At 38.4% G+C, this 21,851-nt stretch overlaps 1 protein-coding gene across 3 annotated transcripts in view; it reads right to left on the reverse strand.

The window, feature by feature from the left end:
• LOC133616421 (ephrin type-B receptor 1-like) overlaps positions 1 to 21,851 on the reverse strand; it is a 256,986-nt gene that overhangs the window by 62,827 nt on the left and 172,308 nt on the right. For all 3 annotated transcript variants that reach the window (XM_061975655.2, XM_061975657.2, XM_061975656.2), the window contains exons 8-9: positions 19,181 to 19,256; positions 12,952 to 13,076 (exon numbers count right to left, since the gene is read on the reverse strand). In XM_061975655.2, the coding sequence (XP_061831639.1) occupies positions 12,952 to 13,076; positions 19,181 to 19,256 (201 nt within the window). The remainder of the gene's footprint in view (positions 1 to 12,951; positions 13,077 to 19,180; positions 19,257 to 21,851) is intronic.

The following is a 21,851-nucleotide window of genomic DNA, read 5'->3' on the forward strand; positions in this document are numbered from 1 at the left end:
TATTACTGACGAAACCGTCCTATGTGTGATGTCTGCAGGAGTGTTTTCATGCATTTGTACATGCTATCATGATGTAATGAAGCTAGCGCTTTTAGCATTAGCTAATATGCTAACACATTTGCATGTGTCTGTGTTAGTATTATTAACTTACAACGGCATTCTGTTTGTATTGTTTCAGTTTCACAAATTCCTCAATAAATTCACAAAAACATCACCGTGGAGTTATTAAATCTGTTTAGCTGATTGGAGAGCTAGCTTTGGCAGCTAATGGGTCAATGACGATGATTTTGAGGTTTTTTTGATCATCCGTTTTACTGCTGAGTTACAGACCCCGTTTGGAAACAATTAAGGTATGTAAATAAATATTTACAAATTATTTCTGTGTAAATAACAAATTTCACAACATCTGCAGTTTATAGTCTGGTGCAGCTATATGGAAAAAAAAAAAGGTGCGGCTTATATACCGGGGGCACTCTATAGTCCAGAAAATAGGGAAACCATTTAACGCTGCAATGTAATTTATCAAACCTTAAACTGGCGGCTGTTTTTGAGTCTATATTTAGCACATTGGGAAGGTTTGTGAAAACTGGCACAGTTATGCACAAATGGATTTAAAAGGAGGAGATCACGCTGCAAATACAGACAATGGAGAGAGAATCGTACATCCTATGTGTGTTAACATATTTGGACTGTCAGAAATAAAATGGTCTATTCAGCAATGTTATTTTAGAATTTTATAGCTGCTGGATGACTTAGGCTGATTAAAACAAATCCAATTAATTTGTTTTGGTGTTTTCTTCTACAATATATGAACAAACTTTTTGCAACATGCATTTTCTTGCGCCTGGATCATTCCAGCGCATCATCATCACTTTTGCAGGGCGCCTACGACAGTGTACCTTAGGTGTGCTAAAAATAGATTATGTTGTCTAGACTGCACTTTTCTATATTTTTTTTTATAGTTTGCACACACTGTTTAGCATTTGTTATTTGGGATCTTAGTTAATCAAGCCTTTAGTGCATATTTCAACATTTTTTTTAAATTCTTCTACATTTATGTATCTGCAGGAGGTACAATATGACATTGTACAATTGGATGCTGATCCAAATTAAGTCTTTAGTCTTGATGGAAGTATACGTTTTACTGAGTTAGATTTAAGTTTCCATCCATCCATTTTCTACCGCTTATTCCCTTCGGGGTCGCGGGGGGCGCTGGAGCCTATCTCAGCTACAATTGGGCGGAAGGCGGGGTACACCCTGGACAAGTCGCCACCTCATCACAGGGCCAACACAGATAGACAGACAACATTCACACTCACATTCACACACTTAGGGCCAATTTAGTGTTGCCAATCAACCTATCCCCAGGTGCATGTCTTTGGAGGTGGGAGGAAGCCGGAGTACCCGGAGAGAACCCACGCAGTCACAGGGAGAACATGCAAACTCCACACAGAAAGATCCCGAGCTTGAACCCAAGACTACTCAGGACCTTCGTATTGTGAGGCAGACGCACTAACCCCTCTTCCACCGTGCTGCCCTAGATTTAAGTTTAAAAATGTAAATTTTATTTCTGCACTTCTTTTGGGAATCTTGCCTATCGTTCACAACCATTATGAAAGACATGACGACAAAGTAGAATGCATTTTTTCTATGCATTCTAACTTGTAAACAAAGGTAAATAAAAGTCCGGGGAGCCAATGGGAGCTCCTCTATTTCGCCCATAAAACCCGATAAATAACCATTCAAAAACCGCTCCATTTACATTTAGTGATTTGAATATTAACCGAGTATTAGTGGTATTGTTATTATAGGCGCTAATGCATACAAACTATGTATAGCGGTGCCTTGATCACAAGCCTGTGTACAATTTCGACATGATCGACTGGCGAGGTGTTTCCTCGCTTCCTTTCTCCCTGGAAGTTTATTATAGATCACAAATCATGCATCTAATCTGAAAAGAAGAAGTCTAAAGACCTATTCCGACAAGTTGGTACTCTGACAGCCAGAGTACCAAAAAAAGAACATTTTCATATAAAAATAACAAAGTGTGTGCTTTCTTAAATACAAAAATAGGCTCTGATTCTTTGTCCACGCTGAACGACATGGAAAGACGCTTGGTTTCTTTGCGATTATTATAAGACATTTTCATCTAAATGGGAATATATGTACATCCTAGCAGTCGGCATCCTAATGACAGCCGACATTGCACAGTAAGTGATGTTTTATTATATCTGTTGGCTCTGATGAAGTCTGCAGTGAGCAGTAATCAGTAATAGAGAAAATAAAAAGCAAACGTTGTGGTGCGTTTTTTAAATTAATGCGCCGTGTATGCTTAAAATGATCAATATACGTACATATTATATGTTATTATAAATGTGTCTGTTACTACATTACACATATACTTACATCGGGTATATAAACCCCTAATGAAGGTGTTTGAATGTTTTTTAAGGGCTCTACAGAATGGCGCGGCTCCTTTATAAGCAGACTTTTGTTGGCATTTATTTAATATTTAGAATGCAACAACAAAAAAATAACCTCCATCGTCATGTCTCTCATAAGGATTGTGAACAATGGGCAACATTTCCAAAAAAGTGCTGTTACCTTTTTAGCATTTGCCTCTCTAATGTAGTCAAGGAAGGGATCCAAAATATATATATATATATATATAAATTAAAAAAAACTACCACAGCCCTACGAAACATATTGCTGAAAAAAATCCATATGAGAGTATCGATCAAGACTGAGAATTTTCGTTTGAAACGTGCATCTTTTGATTCGGACCTTAATGGTCCTCATTACGTACACTGGTGTACCTAATTGTGGTGATGAATAAATGTATTTGCAGTATTAAATCGTCAGCTCAAAATGGTTTCAGATATTTTACTGAGAAATAAAGCCTTTTTGCCAGTGTAAGCACAGTCTGAGCTGCTTTACTGGAGACTGCAACTCTGATGGCAGGCTTTCAGGCAGCACATTGCGATAATGGCATGGATGCACTCAGCAATAGTGATACAGATTGCTCTATATTCAATGGGCTTTTCAACAAAGTTATAGTGGAAACTAAACTCTAGAATGTAATTTAGAGTAGCTATATTTCAGCCCTGCTGCTTGTTAGTTTTTACAATTAAGGCAAATATTCACAGATTCAGTGTGTCACTATTTGGCAACAAGAGTAAGGGTTTACATCCAACTGTGCTTTTAACCCTGGTTCATACACACTTAAATAAGCTACCGTATTTTTCGGACTATAAGTCGCAGTTTTTTTCATAGTTTGGCCGGGCTCCAGTGCGACTAATATATGTTTTTTTCCTTTTTTATTATGCATTTTCGGCAGGTGCGACTTATACTCCGGTGCGACTTATACTCCGAAAAATACGGTATATTGAATAATATACTGCTTGTGTAATATAGCGTTGTCCTTTTGCTATGTGTGTGTTATCGGTTGTATTCGGTCACGTGCCTTTTGAAAAGAAGTAAACAAAATGGTGGGCCACCAAACCAATAGGCTACTGTGCAGCAAACAGAGTCCAAATTATCTGAGTACGCAAGGAGCCCAGATCTTGCCATTAAAAGCCGATAAGAGCAAAAAACAAACAAACTATGCAATAAAATAGATCCCTATACATTATCAAAAAAGATTTGTCAAGTGATATTAAAGATTATCTGTCGGTTGCGTTACTATTCACTGTAATGCGGTCCTATCTACACTCCTTAAACTTTACTGAGCACTTATTTATTGGTGTTGTTTAAAGCTAGCCTAGCAGTTAGCTTGGCTATTAGCATGCCTGCTCCTGGCTTGCTTTCGATGTGTAACATGTTTAGCCTTGTCCTTGATAATGATAATTAATATACCGTATTTTCCGCACTATTAGCCGCACCTAAAAACCACAAATTTACTCAAAAGCTGACAGTGCGGCTTATAACCCGGTGCGCTTTATATATGGATTAATATTAAGATTAATTTTCATAAAGTTTCGGTCTCGCAACTACGGTAAACAGCCGCCATCTTTTTTCCCCGTAGAAGAGGAAGTGCTTCTTCTTCTACGCAAGCAACCGCCAAGGTAAGCACCCGCCCCCATAGAACAGGAAGCGCTTCTTCTTCTACTGTAAGCAACCACCCGCCCGCGTAGAAGAAGAAGAAGCGCGCGGATATTACGTTTCATTTCCTTTGTGTGTTTACATCTGTAAAGACCACAAAATGGCTCCTACTAAGCGACAGGTTTCCGGTTCATGAAAAGACGCAATCTCTCCATCCGCACACGGACTACTATTTCACAGCAACTGCCTAAAGACTTTCAAGAAAAGCTGGCTACTTTCCGTGCATATTGTAAAAACAAGATAGCTGAAAAAAAGATCCGGCCAGAGAACATTATCAACATGGACGAGGTTCCACTGACTTTTGATATTCCTGTGAACCGCACTGTGGATACAACGGGAGCACGTACGGTGAATATTCGCACCACAGGAAATGAGAAGTCATCCTTCACTGTGGTTCTAGCTTGCCATGCTAATGGCCAGAAACTTCCACCCATGGTGATATTCAAAAGGAAGACCTTGCCAAAAGAGACCTTTCCAGCCGGCGTCATCATAAAAGCTAACTCGAAGGGATGGATGGATGAAGAAAAGATGAGCGAGTGGTTAAGGTAAGTTTACGCGAAGAGGCCGGGTGGCTTTTTTCACGCAGCTCCGTCCATGTTGATATACGACTCCATGCGCGCCCACATCACGCTGGTTTTTAATATATTATTAAAGTTTGACTGACCTATCTGACTGTTTTTTTGACATTCCTTTAGCGCAGTTAGATGCGGCTTATAACACGGGGCGGCTTATAGGTGGACAAAGTTTTGAAATATGCCGTTCATTGAAGGCGCGGCTTATAACCCAGGGCGGCTTATGGTGCGGAAAATACGGGTACAAAGAAATGCAGTTTGTTTGCCATAATATAGGTGATTAGCATACATAATTAGACACATAATTAGCTGCTAGTCACTTGTCAGCCGGGGAACTAAAAATAAATACAGTGTTAGCCAGTGGATCTGTGTTTGTGATTGGCAATAGGAGGCATTAATCTGCAACATACTTTTTCAAGAAAATCGTCCAATACTGTAACATCCTTGATATAAAGCAATGTTTGGACAAATATGTAATGGTGACAAATACTACGGGATGTTTATGAATAAATAGGCGAACCGGTTAAACAATAAAATACACAAATGCATGTTATCCTTTCCCATTCAGCTGCTTTACAAGACAAGTTGGACAATAGTCTAAAAGTTTGCAGCTTGCTTTATATGTTATACAGTGGGTTATTGAAGCACAGATTCAATGACAGTTTGTATTAAAAATGTGCACAGCGACTGGCAGCTGCTTCCCCCGTCTGCTAAAAAAATATTTTCTTCAGTTTGTTGGCAGGATAAAAAGATGTCAGGAAAAAAAAAAAGTGGGCTGTCTAGGAAGTATGGTGTCTATGGTGTCCTCTACAGTCCCTTGCGATGCTCTGCTCTTTCGGTGCATTGGCAACAAAAATCTACATCAGTGGTTCTCAAACTTTTTCACCAAGTACAAGAAAACACTTGGCTCTCCAAGTACCACCATAATAACCAACATTAAAATACAGTATAATAGTAGGCCTAAGTGTTCATTGAAAACAAGGCGTCATAAAACATGTTGAGGCGTTCTACAGTCAATCCTTGTTATTAGGAACTGATAATGGAACAAACAACAAATGACAGCCATATAAACATCAGGGGTGATCGATCCAACAAATACGTAGGCAGGTGATATAATTATCACGTGCTTTCTGTGAGTAGCAGCTTTCTATACTAAAACTGATCAACAATCTTTTGTTTTTAATGGACCACTAATGTCGGCAATTTTTGTGTAATTATTAATGGTTATGTCTATCAAAAATCGCACATCAAAACACCATATCTGTGCTTGTGTGGGTTCTATTGAGAGGTATTCTGAAGACTCAAAATTCTCTAAATTGTTCGTAAGTGTGACTGGTGATCAGTTTTAGGCTGTACACCACCTTATATCTTAAGTAAGCTGTGATAGGTTCCAGCCGGACTGTGACCATGAAGAGAATAGGAATAATGGATTGATAAAGGGAGGAGCTCAAAGTAAAGCCGCTGCTCCTCCACATCGAGAGGAGCCAGATGAGGTGGTTCGGGCATCTGGTCAGGATGCCACCCGAACGCCTCCCTACAGAGGTGTTTAGGGCACGTCCGACCGGTAGGAGGCCGCGGGGAAGACCCAGGATACGTTGGGAAGACTATGTCTCCCGGCTGGCCTGGGAACGCCTCGGGGTACCACGGGAAGAGCTGGATGAAGTGGCTGGGGAGAGGGAAGTCTGGGCTTCCCTGCTTAGGCTGCTGCCCCCGCGACCCGACCTCGGATAAGCGGAAGAAGATGGATGGATGGATGGATGGATTGATAAAGGGATAATAATTGATGCAAAATAAATATTATGAAAAAGAATAGCGAAATAGCGGTAGAAAATGGATGGATGGATGGATAGTTTCAGTTAATTTCGAACATGCATACAATACAATTGCAATGCAATGCACTGCATCACATATTTCCAGTTGTTTCATTACAGCACATCTGAAAAGGAGTAGGAAGAAACAGAGCTTATTTAATCCTACCCCTTTTCATATAATAGCAGTTGCATCCCATTTCTTTGTTCTCTGTAACAGAACAGTGAATAAATAAATGAGTAATACATTATTATACAATAAGTAAGTAAACAAATATTAAATACATACATTAAAGATCTCATAAATAAATAGTTAAGTCATTTATGGTTCACCTAGGACATGAATGATATCTATTTTAAAAAATGGTTTAGGTTGTTTATCATAATTATTTTTCTTTGTTTCTTGTGAACACTTGTAGTTTGAACAGTCTCTTGAACTGAATCATATTGGTGCTTTGTTTGATTTCCTTGCTTAATCCATTCCATAATTATATTCCACATACTGGTACTGATATGCTAAAGGTCTTAAGTGTTGTACGTGCATACGCATGTTTTAAATTAGATTTTCCTCTAAGGTTATATTGCTCCTCTTTTGTGGAGAATAATTGTTCTCCATTCTTGGGTAGCAGGGTATAGTTTGCTTTATACTTAATTTTAGCTGTTTGCAAATGTACCATGCAGATATAGTTATGTGTACAGCTCTGGTAATTAAATACATTCGCACCCACCTGCACAAATGTACTTCAAAATGTAACAATCAAAATAAATATGACTTTTTTTGTTTGTTTACTAGGGCATGCATATATATTATGCATTAGTTTGACCATTTAAAATCAACGATAATAAAAAGGAGATGCTTTGAAATAGCATAAAAATGTCCCAAAAACTTGGAAAAATGCGATTTATAGCGTTACTTTTTGGTGTAACCATCATGAGCGTTCTGTTCAGGTATATTTCTTTTATATTTTGATAAATCCTCATATTTATGTATTACTAAATTATTAAATACATAGGTATTGATCAATCTTTAAGCTGTGTGTATTTGATTTCAGTTTGCTTTTGACATCTTATTTAGAATTGTAGTTGAAACATTTACAACCTTGTGTTGCGCTCATGATGGCGTAAGCAAACTAGATTTCATTTAATGATCTTATTTTACATTTAGTATATTTAAATATTCATTAATAAACATTGAATACATTTTAAATATCAATAAAATGCAATTGCCTTCATCGTATAGGGTAATGTTTAGTTACACCAAATCTAAGCTTCATCACTTTGACTTGTAATACTGTATCTCTAATTCTGGTGGTATTTTATGCTTTTTTCTTTTTGGAACATGTACTATACATATAATACAATAAAGTTCCATATAAAATTATGTTTCTAGCAATACTTTAATTTTGCCTTTGAAAGTAACACTCCAATGTCCATTAGTGGAGCTGTACACTTATGCAAATGGTAAGTATGCTCATTTATTCTAAGAACTTTTCTCCAGTTGTGATTATTAACACGTTAGGAACACACTATTGGTTTCTTTATTGCAGTCTGAAGATTTATCGGAATCAAATCTAACCAAAAACTAATGATATGAACCCAAATTCCATGTACATCGCGCTTCAAATCTAATGGTTGTTTTTTAAAAGAATATTCTAGTGTTAAATTATGTCTTCTATGTATTACAATGCATCATTAATGAGTATTTTGGTTTGACATCAACTTCCTGTGTTCTAGGTCTTTTCCTGTGCAGTGCTCATTTTTTGGTTTCTATTTCTTGTCACTGCACCTCTGTCCTGAGTGCTGCCTCCCTCACCTGTCTCTGACTGGCACTCTAGACACACCTACTCCTGGTTGCCAATCAAGCTGCTATATATCATCTATATGGCATATAGATGGTTACTTTGTAGTCTGTTTCGGGTGCTTGTGGTCTGTTTAACTTTGTTCCTAGTTTGTGGCGTACCTCAAGGATCAATACTTGGAACAAAATTGTTCAATCTCTATATAAATGACATTTGTAAAGTTACAAAGGACTAAAAGTTAGTATTATTTGCAAATGACACAACGGCACTTTGTTCAGGAGAGAACACACAGAAGCTAATACAAATAACAGAAGAAATTAACAAATTAAAGATATGGTTTGACAAAAACAGACTATATTTGAATCTCAGTAAAACTAAAATAATACTATTTGTTAACAGTAGAAGAGAAAGTCAAACACAAATACAAATAGACGGAGTAGATATTGAAAGGGCAAAATAAAACACATTTTTGTGTGTAATAATAGATGATGAATTGGAAATCTCATGTACAAACCCCGTTTCCATATGAGTTGGGAAATTGTGTTAGATGTAAATATAAACGGAATACAATGATTTGCAAATCATTTTCAACCCATATTCAGTTGAATATGCTACAAAGACAACATATTTGATGTTCAAACTGATAAACTTTTTTTTTGTTGCAAATAATCATTAACTTTAGAATTTGATGCCAGCAACACGTGACAAAGAAGCTGGGAAAGGTGGCAATAAATACTGATAAAGTTGAGGAATGCTCATCAAACACTTATTTGGAACATCCCACAGGTGTGCAGGCTAATTGGGAACAGGTGGGTGCCATGATTGGGTATAAAAACAGCTTCCCAAAAAATGCTCAGTCTTTCACAAGAAAGGATGGGGCGAGGTACACCCCTTTGTCCACAACTGTGTGAGCAAATAGTCAAACAGTTTAAGAACAACGTTTCTCAAAGTGCAATTGCAAGAAATTTAGGGATTTCAACATCTACGGTCCATAATATCATCAAAAGGTTCAGAGAATCTGGAGAAATCACTCCACGTAAGCGGCATGGCCGGAAACCAACATTGAATGACCGTGACCTTCAATCCCTCAGACAGCACTGTATCAAAAACCGACATCAATCTCTAAAGGATATCATCACATGGGCTCAGGAACACTTCAGAAAACCACTGTCACTAAATACAGTTTGTCGCTACATCTGTAAGTGCAAGTTAAAGCCATTTATCAACAACATCCAGAAACGCCGCCGGCTTCTCTGGGCCTGAGATCATCTAAGATGGACTGATGCAAAGTGGAAAAGTGTTCTGTGGTCTGACGAGTCCACATTTCAAATTGTTTTTGGAAATATTCGACATCGTGTCATCCGCACCAAAGGGGAAGCGGACCATCCAGACTGTTATCGACGCGAAGTTCAAAAGCCACCATCTGTGATGGTATAGGGGTGCATTAGTGCCCAAGGCATGGGTAACTTACACATCTGTGAAGGCACCATTAATGCTGAAAGGTACATACAGGTTTTGGAACAACATATGCTGCCATCTAAACGCCGTCTTTTTCATGGACGCCCCTGCTTATTTCAGCAAGACAATGCCAAGCCACATTCAGCACGTGTTACAACAGCGTGGCTTCGTAAAAAAAGAGTGCGGGTACTTTCCTGGCCCACCTGCAGTCCAGACCTGTCTCCCATCGAAAATGTGTGGCGCATTATGAAGCGTAAAATACAACAGCGGAGACCCTGGACTGTTGAACGACTGAAGCTCTACATAAAACAAGAATGGGAAAGAATTCCACTTTCAAAGCTCCAACAATTAGTTTCCTCAGTTCCCAATAGTTTATTGAGTGTTGTTAAAAGAAAAGGTGATGTAACACAGTGGTGAACATGCCCTTTCCCAACTACTTTGGCACGTGTTGCAGCCATGAAATTCTAAGTTAATTATTATTTGCAAAATAAAAAAATAAAGTTTATGAGTTTGAACATCAAATATCTTGTCTTTGTAGTGCATTCAATGGAATATGGGTTGAAAAGGATTTGCAAATCATTGTATTCTGTTTATATTTACATCTAACACAATTTCCCAACTCATATGGAAACGAGGTTTGTAAAAAATATACAACATAAAGTAGCAAGAAACACGTCTATAATGAATAAAGCTAAACATGTTCTAGTAATCGGGCGGAAGGCGGGGTACACCCTGGACAAGTCGCCACCTCATCGCAGGGCCAACACAGATAGACAGACAACATTCACACTCACATTCACACACTAGGGCCAATTTAGTCTTGCCAATCAACCTATCCCCAGGTGCATGTTTTTGGCGGTGGGAGGAAGCCGCAGTACCCGGAGGGAACCCACGCAGTCACGGAGAGAACATGCAAACTCCACACAGAAAGATCCCGAGCCCGGGATTGAACTCAGGACTACTCAGGACCTTCGTATTGTGAGGCACATGCACTAACCCCTGTCTCACCGTGCTGCAGAGACAAAGATTATTTATGTATTTAATATTTATTTGCTTACTATGTTATATTATTTATTTATTATTTATTTGTTCACTTTTATGTTACAGAGAATAAGGAAATTGGATAAAATTGCTATGGTATGAAAAGAAGCTCTCCTTCCTACTCCTTTTCGGACGTGCTGTAATGAAACAACTGGAAAGGTGTGATGCATTACATTGTATCGTATGCATGTTCGAAATAAACTGAAACTGAACTGAATTTTGGCATACTGTATTTTCACCGTGACATTCAAGTCGACCAACTTTTGGCAGAACAACTTTTTGATGCACTTCATCTTCAATGGCTGCCTCAGCAATAGCACATCTCCACAGTGGTGAGACTTTAACAAGAGTGTCGTCAAAAAGCAGCAGGACGTGGTAAGACTCGATGTGACTCGGCACAAAACTTCATGCTAACAAGACCGCTATTAGCTATCTCTGGCTGTCTGGCTAACCCGAAGTGAATATTAACTTCATTGATTCAAGGATTCATTTCATCTTCAACATCAATAATGCAGCTCTCCATGAATGACAACACAGACCCGCAATGCTAAAAAAAAAATGGAATGCTAACAACCCGGCTAATGATCGTAGCTGCAACTTGAAAGTTGACTGATTTTTTGCAGAACAACAGACGCCCGTGGTTCCAACTTATGGAAACCCTGTTCTAACTTAGAGGAATTAACCAGGATTTGACAAAGTATTTTCACGTCATGGCCGTGTTGTAGTGGCTGCAGACGGCCTTAGCTTTGACACTTGGAGGATCCTGCGGGGCCACCAGTGAGTACTGTGTTCTACAGTGAAACACACTCAAAGCTGCTATATTGGGTGACTATATGTGTACGTTTTTGTTTCATCTGACATCACATGGACAAAGATAAGACATTCTGGAGGAAAGTTCTGTGGTCAGATGAAACAAAAATTGAGCTGTTTGGCCACAATACCCAGCAATATGTTTGGAGGAGAAAAGGTGAGGCCTTTAATCCCACCAGGTCTACCGTCAAGCATGGTGGTGGTAGTATTATGCTCTGGGCCTGTTTTGCTGCCAATGGAACTGGAGCTTTACAGAGAGTAAATGGGACAATGAAAAAGGAGGATTACCTCCAAATTCTTCAGGACAACCTAAAACCATCAGCCCGGAAGTTGGGTCTTGTGCGGAGTTGGGTGTTCCAACAGGACAATGACCCCAAACATATGTCAAAAATGGTAAAAGAATGGCTAAATCGGGCTCATACTAAGGTTTTAGAATGGCCTTCCCAAAGTCCTGACTTAAATGTGTGGACAATGCTGAAGAAACAAGTCCATGTCAGAAAACCGACAAATTTAGCCGAACTGCACCAATTTTGTCAAGAGGAGTGGTCAAAAATTCAACCAGAAGCTTGCCAGAAACTTGTGGATGGCAACCAAAAGCGCCTTATTGCAGTGAAACTTGCCAAGGGACATGTAACCAAATATTAACATTGCTGTAAGTATACTTTTGACCCAGCATATTTGGTCACATTTTCAGTAGACCCATAATAAATTCATAAAAGAACCAAACTTCATGAATGTTTTTGGTGACCAACAAGTATGTGCTCCAATCACTCTATCACAAAAAAAATGAAATTATTGGAAACTCAAAAAACAGCCATGACATTATGTCCTTTACAAGTGTATGTAGACTTTTGACCACGACTGTATGTGTGTTATTTAATTTTTCGAGGGCTCTAATTATGTAAGAAAAAAAATGTATTTAGAAGGTCATAACACTTTAATAATCCTACTTTATGGAAATCCATGTCAGGCCTGAATTAGCCGCGGTAAACAAGGGAAGACAGTGCTATTACCAGTGTTTGGGTGCTGAAAGTTCCACATTTTGATACCACAGATTTAAAATGGCTCCATTGATTTTTGTGGACTTTGGCTAGATTACCACAAGGAGACGGTTGGATGGGATCACACAATAAGACACATGTTTCAGTGTTTATAGTAAAATGTTAAAATTTGTATTACATAATGTTCAAATTGTTATTTACTTCAGTGAGTTAATATGAGCTAAAACCGCTGCGCCAACTGTCTAAATAATAGATGTAGCTCTTATTGATTTGCCTGTTGTATTGACTCGGATAGATTACAGGCAGTGAATTCTACAAAGAAAAAAGCACTCACAAACACACATTAATCATCCAACTGTACCTGATCATAGTATCGTATCTCATAGTCAAGGATTATTCCATTAGGATGTTCAGGCGGCGGCCATGACAGCGAGAAACTGCGTCTTGTTGAGCTCACTTGGTGCATTATGGGAACCACCGAAGGAGCTGTTGAAATACACACACACATAAAAGGTGCTCACAGTTAGCATCGTATGGCAAAAATTATGCAAATATGCAAGGATAATCATTTACACCCTATGAAGAAAAATGCTTCCCCTTCATGAAAACAAATTCATAGTGCTTGTCATTTATGAATGGAGCAGCAAGAAATATGCCTCTGATGCATTTTTTACACACCGTTTTTAGAAATGATTTATGGTTTTGCACCTTGGGTCTTTATGAGATTGTTTTCATCTCATGTCGACATTACTTGGAAGCAACCATAGGAGAGGTGAATGAATGAGAGAAATGTATACTGACTGGACCAGGTTGCATGCGTGTATGATGCACAATGATTGTTCGATTACAACAATCATATTAAGATTTACTAATCATTCTGACTAAAAATAATTCAATTTATGTTTTATTTCGGCCCGGGGCTTATTCTAGAAATAAAACAGTATTTCATGGCTTGATATACTAAAGCAGGGGTCCCCAAATGAATGCAGCCCGCTAGCGTCCAAAATCCGGCCCGCGGGAAGTCTTAAGTTTTTTAATTAATTTATTTATTTACTTCTATGTCAGCTACCTCTCTTTTTTTATAATGTCTATTTTCTGCTGGATCTACTCTCTATTTTATGCTACCCTTTTTTTTTGGCTGCAGCTGTTACATATACTGTAACACATCAGGGGTGTCCAACTCATTTGAGCTCAGGGGCCCCATGGAGTGATAAATCTGTGCATATACTATTAAAATCATGGCATTACAACTAAAAAATAAAGACAACTTCTGATTGTTTTCTTTGTGTTACTTTGGCCCAAAACAGAAAAAACATATTCTGAAAATATGACAATAAATGTATAGAAAAAAAATAGCCGGCAGCGGTAAAGTTTAGATCAGTGGTCCCCAAACTATATATACCGATTACGACCCGCTAGCGTCCAAAATCCGGCCCACGGGAAGTCTCAAATTTTAAATGTTTTATGATTCCTTTCTAATCTATTTTCTACCGCTTGTTACTCTCGGGGTCTCCTAGCCGCTCAGGCAAATTGTATTGTCTAAAAATGCATTTTCCCATCGATAACGTGACATCATCGCGCTCGCGCCGCAGTGTCGAGCAAGCATGCGGCAGTTGCGCACTCCTTTAGTCAATTAGTGCGTGAGGAATATATACATATATATAAAGTAGGGCTGCAACTAACGATTAATTTGACAATCAATTAATCTGTCGATTATTACTATGATTAATCGATTAATAATCGGATAAAAGAGACAAACTACATTTATATCCTTTCCAGTATTTTAAAAAAAAAAAGCAGACTGGCGCCGTGTTCTTTCAACTTGCCAAATAAAACAAGGAAAATGTTACAAAAATGCACACTTTTGACACCCCTGTTATATATAATAAAAAATTAAATCTGATAAATCTATGGATAAAAAGCAGAGCCTGGCGACGCATGCGCATTTATCATAACTCTCTCGCTCTCTCTGTCTCTGCCCCTCCCTCACGAATGATGCTGCACGCACAATTTGTTGTGTTTTTAACCTTCTTAACCCTGAACGTACATTGAAAATACATTACTATTAGGGGTGTCCCAATCAAAATTTTTGGCCTCAGATTCAAAACTTTGACAATAGATTATACAACTAAAATGCTTTATACAGTAGCAAGTAACTAAAGTAAACACAATAACACATTTTTATAAAGCTAATTTTATTCAATTGCTTTTATAGTTTTAAATCAAATGATGTATTCAATTTGTAGTATTGAATGCTACATACAATTTTTTTAACAAAATAAAATGGCAAGTGTACAATAACTTAAAAAAATGTAAAACTCCTACTAGCTCCTATTTAAATTATTTGGGTTTTGCCCTCAAAGCTTTCTTGTATCCAGAGACGTACTCCTGAGTTTGTAAACAATAACCAAAACCAACAAAAATTAATTTGTAATATCAAGAACAAGAAAAAGAAAAAATATCAATCCAATCACTTTAGTATTGTTTATATACTGATACTATACTAGGTATCGAGAGTATCGACGCCTGGATTGATCGCCCCTACTTTACATTGAAGCTTTAGCAGATAGCTTCTTGTGTCGTCCTGCTCTGTGTGTGTTTGTAACATGCTTAGCCATTTAATTTTCTCTAGTCCTCCAGTGATAATGGTATTTGGAAGACACCACCATGGTGGCGAGGATTAGTATTTAAGAAGCAGCTTCGCACAATGACAATGCTTTTGCCGTCGCGTGCTCTCACATTTGAGCCTGTGTTCTGGCAAGACATGCACCCTTCTGGAATTCAAGCAAGTCCTGCATGTGTGTAACAATGAATATGGAAATGAAATTGTGTCTCCTTGAGTGTGCATTCCTTTTGAAGGAATATTTCAGGTTAGTAAAATATTTAGCCATGTAAACACTGGGACACAGCTGTGGTAAAGATCGGCTAGGCTCTGCAGCTCATCAACCAATCGCTGATCAAAAAAAGGCAAATATCGGCCCCCGATCCAATCGGGATTGGAACATCTCTAAATACTAGTCAAAGTGCTCCCCCCACAACCTTCAGTTGTTCTTGTAATATAAAGTTTGGACAAATCTGATCTACACTCACAGCAGTAGGGATGGTTACAGAAACTCTGTTATATAATGTCATACTGGGCAAAGTCAATGGTTGTAACCACAGTATAAAAAGAAGAAGCTATCCATGCATAATTTCAGTGCTAAATGAAAGCAGACTCAGTCACCTGCAACAAGTGCTTAATGGAAATATTGTGCAGCTTAAATTATTTGCCACTTGACAACATTTCAAATGTAATTTCTAGAAATTTCCGTAGTTTCAAGAGCTATGTAATTGTTTCCAATCATTGACTTTACAGCATAACCTTAATTTTAGTATGGATAATTACATTTTGTCCATTGTAGTTTAAAAATAATACAATTGAGAAAATAACTATTCAAATAAAATATTTTGGTTTTCCCCACATAGAAAATCTTCTTTAAAGATTCTGCAACATCCCGAGGAGTGCAAGTTGAAAATTGCTCAGAATAAAGTAGGGATGTCCGATAATGGCTTTTTGCCGATATCCGATATTCCGATATTGACCAACTCTTTAATTACAGATACCGATATCAACCGATACCGATATCAACCGATATATACAGTCGTGGAATTAACACATTATTATGCCTAATTTGAACAACCAGGTATGGTGAAGATAAGGTCCTTTTTTTAAAAATAAAATAAATAAAATAAGATAAATAAATTAAAAAAAAATTCTTGAATAAAAAAGAAAGTAAAACATTATAAAAACAGTTACATAGAAACTAGTAATTAATGAAAATTAGTAAAATTAACTGTTAAAGGTTAATACTATTAGTGGACCAGCAGCACGCACAATCATGTGTGCTTACGGACTGTATCCCTTGCAGACTGTATTGATATATATTGATATATAATGTAGGCGCCAGAATATTAATAACAGAAAGAAACAACCCTTTTGTGTGAATGAGTGTGAATGGTTTTTTGGGGTTGGTGTATTAATTGTAAGTGTATCTTGTGTTTTTTATGTTGATTTAATACAAAAAAAAACCACAAAAAAAAACATGCCGATAATAAAAAAAACGATACCGATAATTTCCGATATTACATTTTAAATACCGATATTATCGGACATCTCTAGAATAAATTATTTATTTCTATCTTGAAAAGTCCCGCTAATTTCTAGATACACAATTCTTAATCGAATTAGCTGCATAGACAGATAAATTCACTAATTTTTAGTATTTCTTTCTTAAAATCTAGTCTTTATCTTACGTCATGTCAGCTTTTTTGCAGAGTGCAAGTAATGTGTTGTACGTAATGCGTCCTGACAGATGCATACGGAGTCTGACACACTTTTTAGACATGACTGTCGACATTAGCACCCCAACAAGGCATATCAATGCTGGCATGACAACAACAAAAACACAGTACTTCCTCATTATGCACCAATCACGGTCACAGCGAGTAGGGTGCATTCATGAATTGTGAGCCTCAACAACACAAGCAAGTCTGTTTTATTTTTTGCACAGTCTCTGTTCTATAATGTTGCTGGTTTTGCTGCAATACTTATGTCATTTTTTGGTTATTGTATTTCATATTTCTGAATGTTTCACTTAGTTACCATTTTATTTATATTTTAAAAATTGTTATAATATAGTCAGTTCAACCTTGAAGTCAAAATGTGTTACAAATTAATTTAATAATTTAATAAATGTTACTTTCTCCATTTTTGTTATGATACAAGTATTGGTGAAAATGCAAACTTCTCATTTTAATCTGTCATCAGGAATAAACTAAAACAAAAAAGGCCTTCATGAGTATGTTTACATCTGGTATTGTTTCACTTTTAAATACTTCCCCTTGGCTATACTCTCGAAACAGTGCATTATTCTATACCGTATTTTCCGCACTATAAGCCGCACCTAAAAACCACAAATTTTCACAAAAGCTAACAGTGCGGCTTATAACCCGGTGCGCCTTATATATGGATTAATATAAATATTTATTTTCATAAAGTTTCGGTCTCGCAACTACGGTAAACAGCCGCCATCTTTTTTCCCCGTAGAAGAGGAAGCGCTTCTTCTTCTATGGTAAACAACTGCCAAGGTAAGCACCCGCCCCCGTAGAAGAGGAAGCGCTTCTTCTTCTACGGTAAGGTAGCCACCCGCCCCCGTAGAAGAAGAAGCGCGCGGGTATTACGTTTCATTTCCTTTGTGTGTTCCATGTTGATATACGACTCCATGCGCGCCCACATCACAGATGGTGTCAAAAAACAAGTGAAGCACACAAATACAACACTCGCCGTCATTCCGGGTGGATTAACCAAAGAACTCCAACCGCTCGATATTGGTGTCAACAGGGCATTTAAAGCACGACTGCGAACGACGTGGGAACAATGGATGACCGAAGGCGAACACACCTTCACTAAGACAGGGAGACAGCGCCGGACGACATACGCCAACATCTGCCAGTGGATCGTAAATGCCTGGGCGGATATTTCGGTCACAACTGTGGTCCGAGCTTTCCGGAAGGCAATGACTTCGACGAGACGGAGCCGGCCATTTTGGATCCCGTATTCGCCCAACTTTTTAATTCGGACACCGAAGGAGAAGAATTCGAGGGATTTATGAATGAAGAATAACTTCAGAAAGTGAGCGTTATGTTTATTTTGTGTGTTGTGACATTAACGTTCGAGCAACATTAAGTTATTGATGTTTTTGCTCTGCACTATTTTGAATTTTACTATGTTTGTGATTGCACATTTGCACATTACCGTACATTTTGGGAGTGAACAGAGTTGTTAGAACGCTGGTTTTTAATATATTATTAAAGTTTGACTGACCTATTTGACTGTTTTTTTGACATTCCCTTTAGCGCAGTTAGATGCGGCTTATAACACGGGGCGGCTTATAGGTGGACAAAGTTTTGAAATATGCCGTTCATTGAAGGCGCGGCTTATAACCCAGGGCGGCTTATGGTGCGGAAAATACGGTACTCTTATTCCCAGTGAGCTAAAACAGAACATTTATGTTGAATAATACACGTTTTATGCAATGAGAGAGGTTTGCACACAATGGATCAGATATTGAGTAGGAATGAGTGAATGATTGCAGTAAATTGGGTAAATTAAGTATTTCCCATCAGCAAAGGAACATTTTAATTTAGATTTCACTTGAGTGTGTCCCCATGAATAATTGATGGTGCAGTTATTTGGCTGGCTTTATAGTCTGTGAGAATTATACTGTCACAGACTGAAGGGAAAGCAGGGGCGGTGGTTGAAAGCAGGAAAAAGAACCAAAAGAAAGGGAAAGAAAAAAAGAAAGCACGATGAAAGCTGCAAGAACAACATGGGGGTGTGGAGGAAAAAAAAAACCGGAGAAAGAGATGACAAGCTGAGAACATGTTTTATGAATTCAAAAGGTGGCAGCTCGATTTCCGTTATCCCCTCACTAGCCATCCCTCACTCACATAATCCACCGTGCCCCAGGGTACGATTAACACCCCCTACCCCACCCCACAGATGGTCGCACTTACATGCATTCACTCGCACACAATGTTTTTGCACTCACCAGCTTGATTGGTTGTAATGTTGATTGACACTTGCTGGGCAGGATATGGACTTTTGTTGGAGACACCATTGATTGCCTTTCGAACAAAAAGACAAATATCATTTCATATACATAAACTAGTATTGTTTTGTAAGATCCGTCTGCCTGGATAATACAGTACAGTATAATACGGTATAAGGGTGTAACCTTTCACAAAGCACCTATGCGCTCCCAAGCCCACATTATTAGGTACACTTACACAACCTAATGACACCTTACAAATCATCCAAAATGCTTTGGGAAACATTTATACACAACCAGTAATATCCATTATTGTGGGTGTTGGTTTGTATTTATATTACAATCAAACTTGTTAGCAGCCCCCTGGTCATGCTGCCAGTAGCTGCCTATTTTGTATCCTGGAGTCGTTTTTTTAATACTCTGTATAGTGGCCACTAATATCAAAATGTCTCAAAATAGTTCCAGGTCCTGTCGCCTGCAGAAATACTCTGATGACTCTGCTGTGGTCGGGTGTATCGGAGCGGGACAGGAATTGGAGTACAGGACTTTGTGGAGTGGACTGACTTTGTGGAGTGGTCTCAGGTGAACCATCTGCTCCTTAATGAGGACAAGCCCAAGAAGCTGGTCATCGACTTTAAGAAGAAAATGACCCCTGTGGAGCCCATCAACATCCAGGGCCGGGAGGTGGCAGCAATGGGAAAGTACAAGTACCTGGGAGTCTGCTTGAACAGCAGACTGGACTGGAAGGACAACAGCAAAGCTGTATACAAGAAAGGCATGAGCAGACTCTTTTTCTGGAAGAAGCTTAGGTCCTTTTAATGTGTGCAGCAAGCTGTTGGAGATCTGCTTTCAGTCTGTTGTGGCCAATGCCCTGTACTTTGCAGTGGTTTGTTGGGGGAGCAGCACCAGCAAAAGGGACTTAAACTGGTTTGACAAACTGATCCGGAAAGCCGGCCAAACTATTGGCACGCAGTTGGAGGCGTTTGTGTCAGTGGGGGACAGGAGGACACTGGACAAACTGCTCGCCATCATGGACAATTCTGCCCACCCACTCCACCAGACAATTGAGGGACAGTGGAGCTCATACTCCAACAGGCTCCTTCAGCTTCGTTCCCACAGTGTTCGATTCAAAAACTCCTTCATTCCGCACTCCATCCAGCTGTATAATCACTCGCCATACAGCAATAGATTATATCTGTCTATTACCTGACCGCTTCTATGTTAGCTACCTCTCTTTGTTTATAATGTATATTTTCTGCTGGATCTACTCTCTATTTTATGCTGCCCTTTTTTTTGCTGCAGCTGTTACATATACTGTAATATTGCACATGGTAATTGTGATTTTTTATATATTGTATATATTATATACAAATATAATATAATATAATAATACAATATATCAGTATATATTTTATATTGCTACTATAATAAAAAAAAATGTGTCTACTTTATACCTGCATTATCCTTTTCATCCTTACCCTTTCCACCCTTTGTAACTGAGCTACTGTGTGGAACAATTTCCCTTGTGGATCAATAAAGTTTGTCTAAGTCTAAGTCTATAATGTATGATGTTGATAGATTGAGTCCCAGTTGTTGCTATTATTTATTTAATCGTTTTCCTCTTTCAACCACCGCAAAACCTTGTTCAAAATGGCTCCCAACCTGCATATAGTGGCCACATGTCTATTTTGGCCACTTTTGATGTTTACTTTCTCTACAGACATGTTTGACTGTACAGTTTATGACTGGCTTAATACATGAGGGGCACACCTCTCTGTATAATGCAAAGCAGTTCTACACAACACCCATGATTAGAGGTGGGCATATCGATAAATAGCAATAGTATCGATACCAAGCTGGGTATTGGTACTGGATCGATTCTAACGTCATAGAATAACGGGATACTTTTTTTGCAGTTTCTCTTCTGCACGTTCAGCAAATTACAACATTTTCCTCAGAGTTTATGCAACCGGAGCCTCTCTTCATGTCGGTCAGTGTAAACAGCAGTTTTCCAACATAATAGCGACCCCAAAAAAACCTCCAAGATCACACCAGCTTTTCTGGGTAAGCTGAAAACACAAGGTGATGGAGTGGCCAAGTATGTCTCCTAAAGACATGAACCCAATCGACCACCCGAGGCGTGCAAGGTGTCTTTAAACCACCCTCAAACCCTCACAAATTTGATCCTCACATCAACAAAGAAGGTAACCACAGATCTATAATTGATTCTGTTGCCAATGTAACAAAGAAAGCAAAATAACTCGTCAACGAGTTTGTCCGCTGAGTAAAACACTGCCCTCAAGCGTTCTGGCAGAGAATTGCAAGGCATGTAGTCACCCCAGAGGAAGAGTAATACAAGTTGAGGGGCTGACGCAGGAGCATAATGTAGGCTTACAGTACATCTGTTTGCAAATATGGGAGATTATTGCAAACCTGGAGAATAATTGTAAAAATAAATAATACTTATGTGTCTTACAATCTTATCAAAATATACACCAAACTCAAGTAGCTTTGACATGAGATATTTATGATCACTGACCTTTATAAACTACCACACTTCTCAATACCAATATGAGGCGACAGTGAGAAGGTAGGAGAATTTGAATTCTGCACTTAGGCCCAATGGTAAAGTTGGGTCTTGATGAAAGATTTAATAATAAACTCTGTCAAT

The sequence above is a fragment of the Nerophis lumbriciformis genome, linkage group LG14 (genome assembly GCF_033978685.3).
Source record: "Nerophis lumbriciformis linkage group LG14, RoL_Nlum_v2.1, whole genome shotgun sequence".
Taxonomy (NCBI): domain Eukaryota; kingdom Metazoa; phylum Chordata; class Actinopteri; order Syngnathiformes; family Syngnathidae; genus Nerophis; species Nerophis lumbriciformis.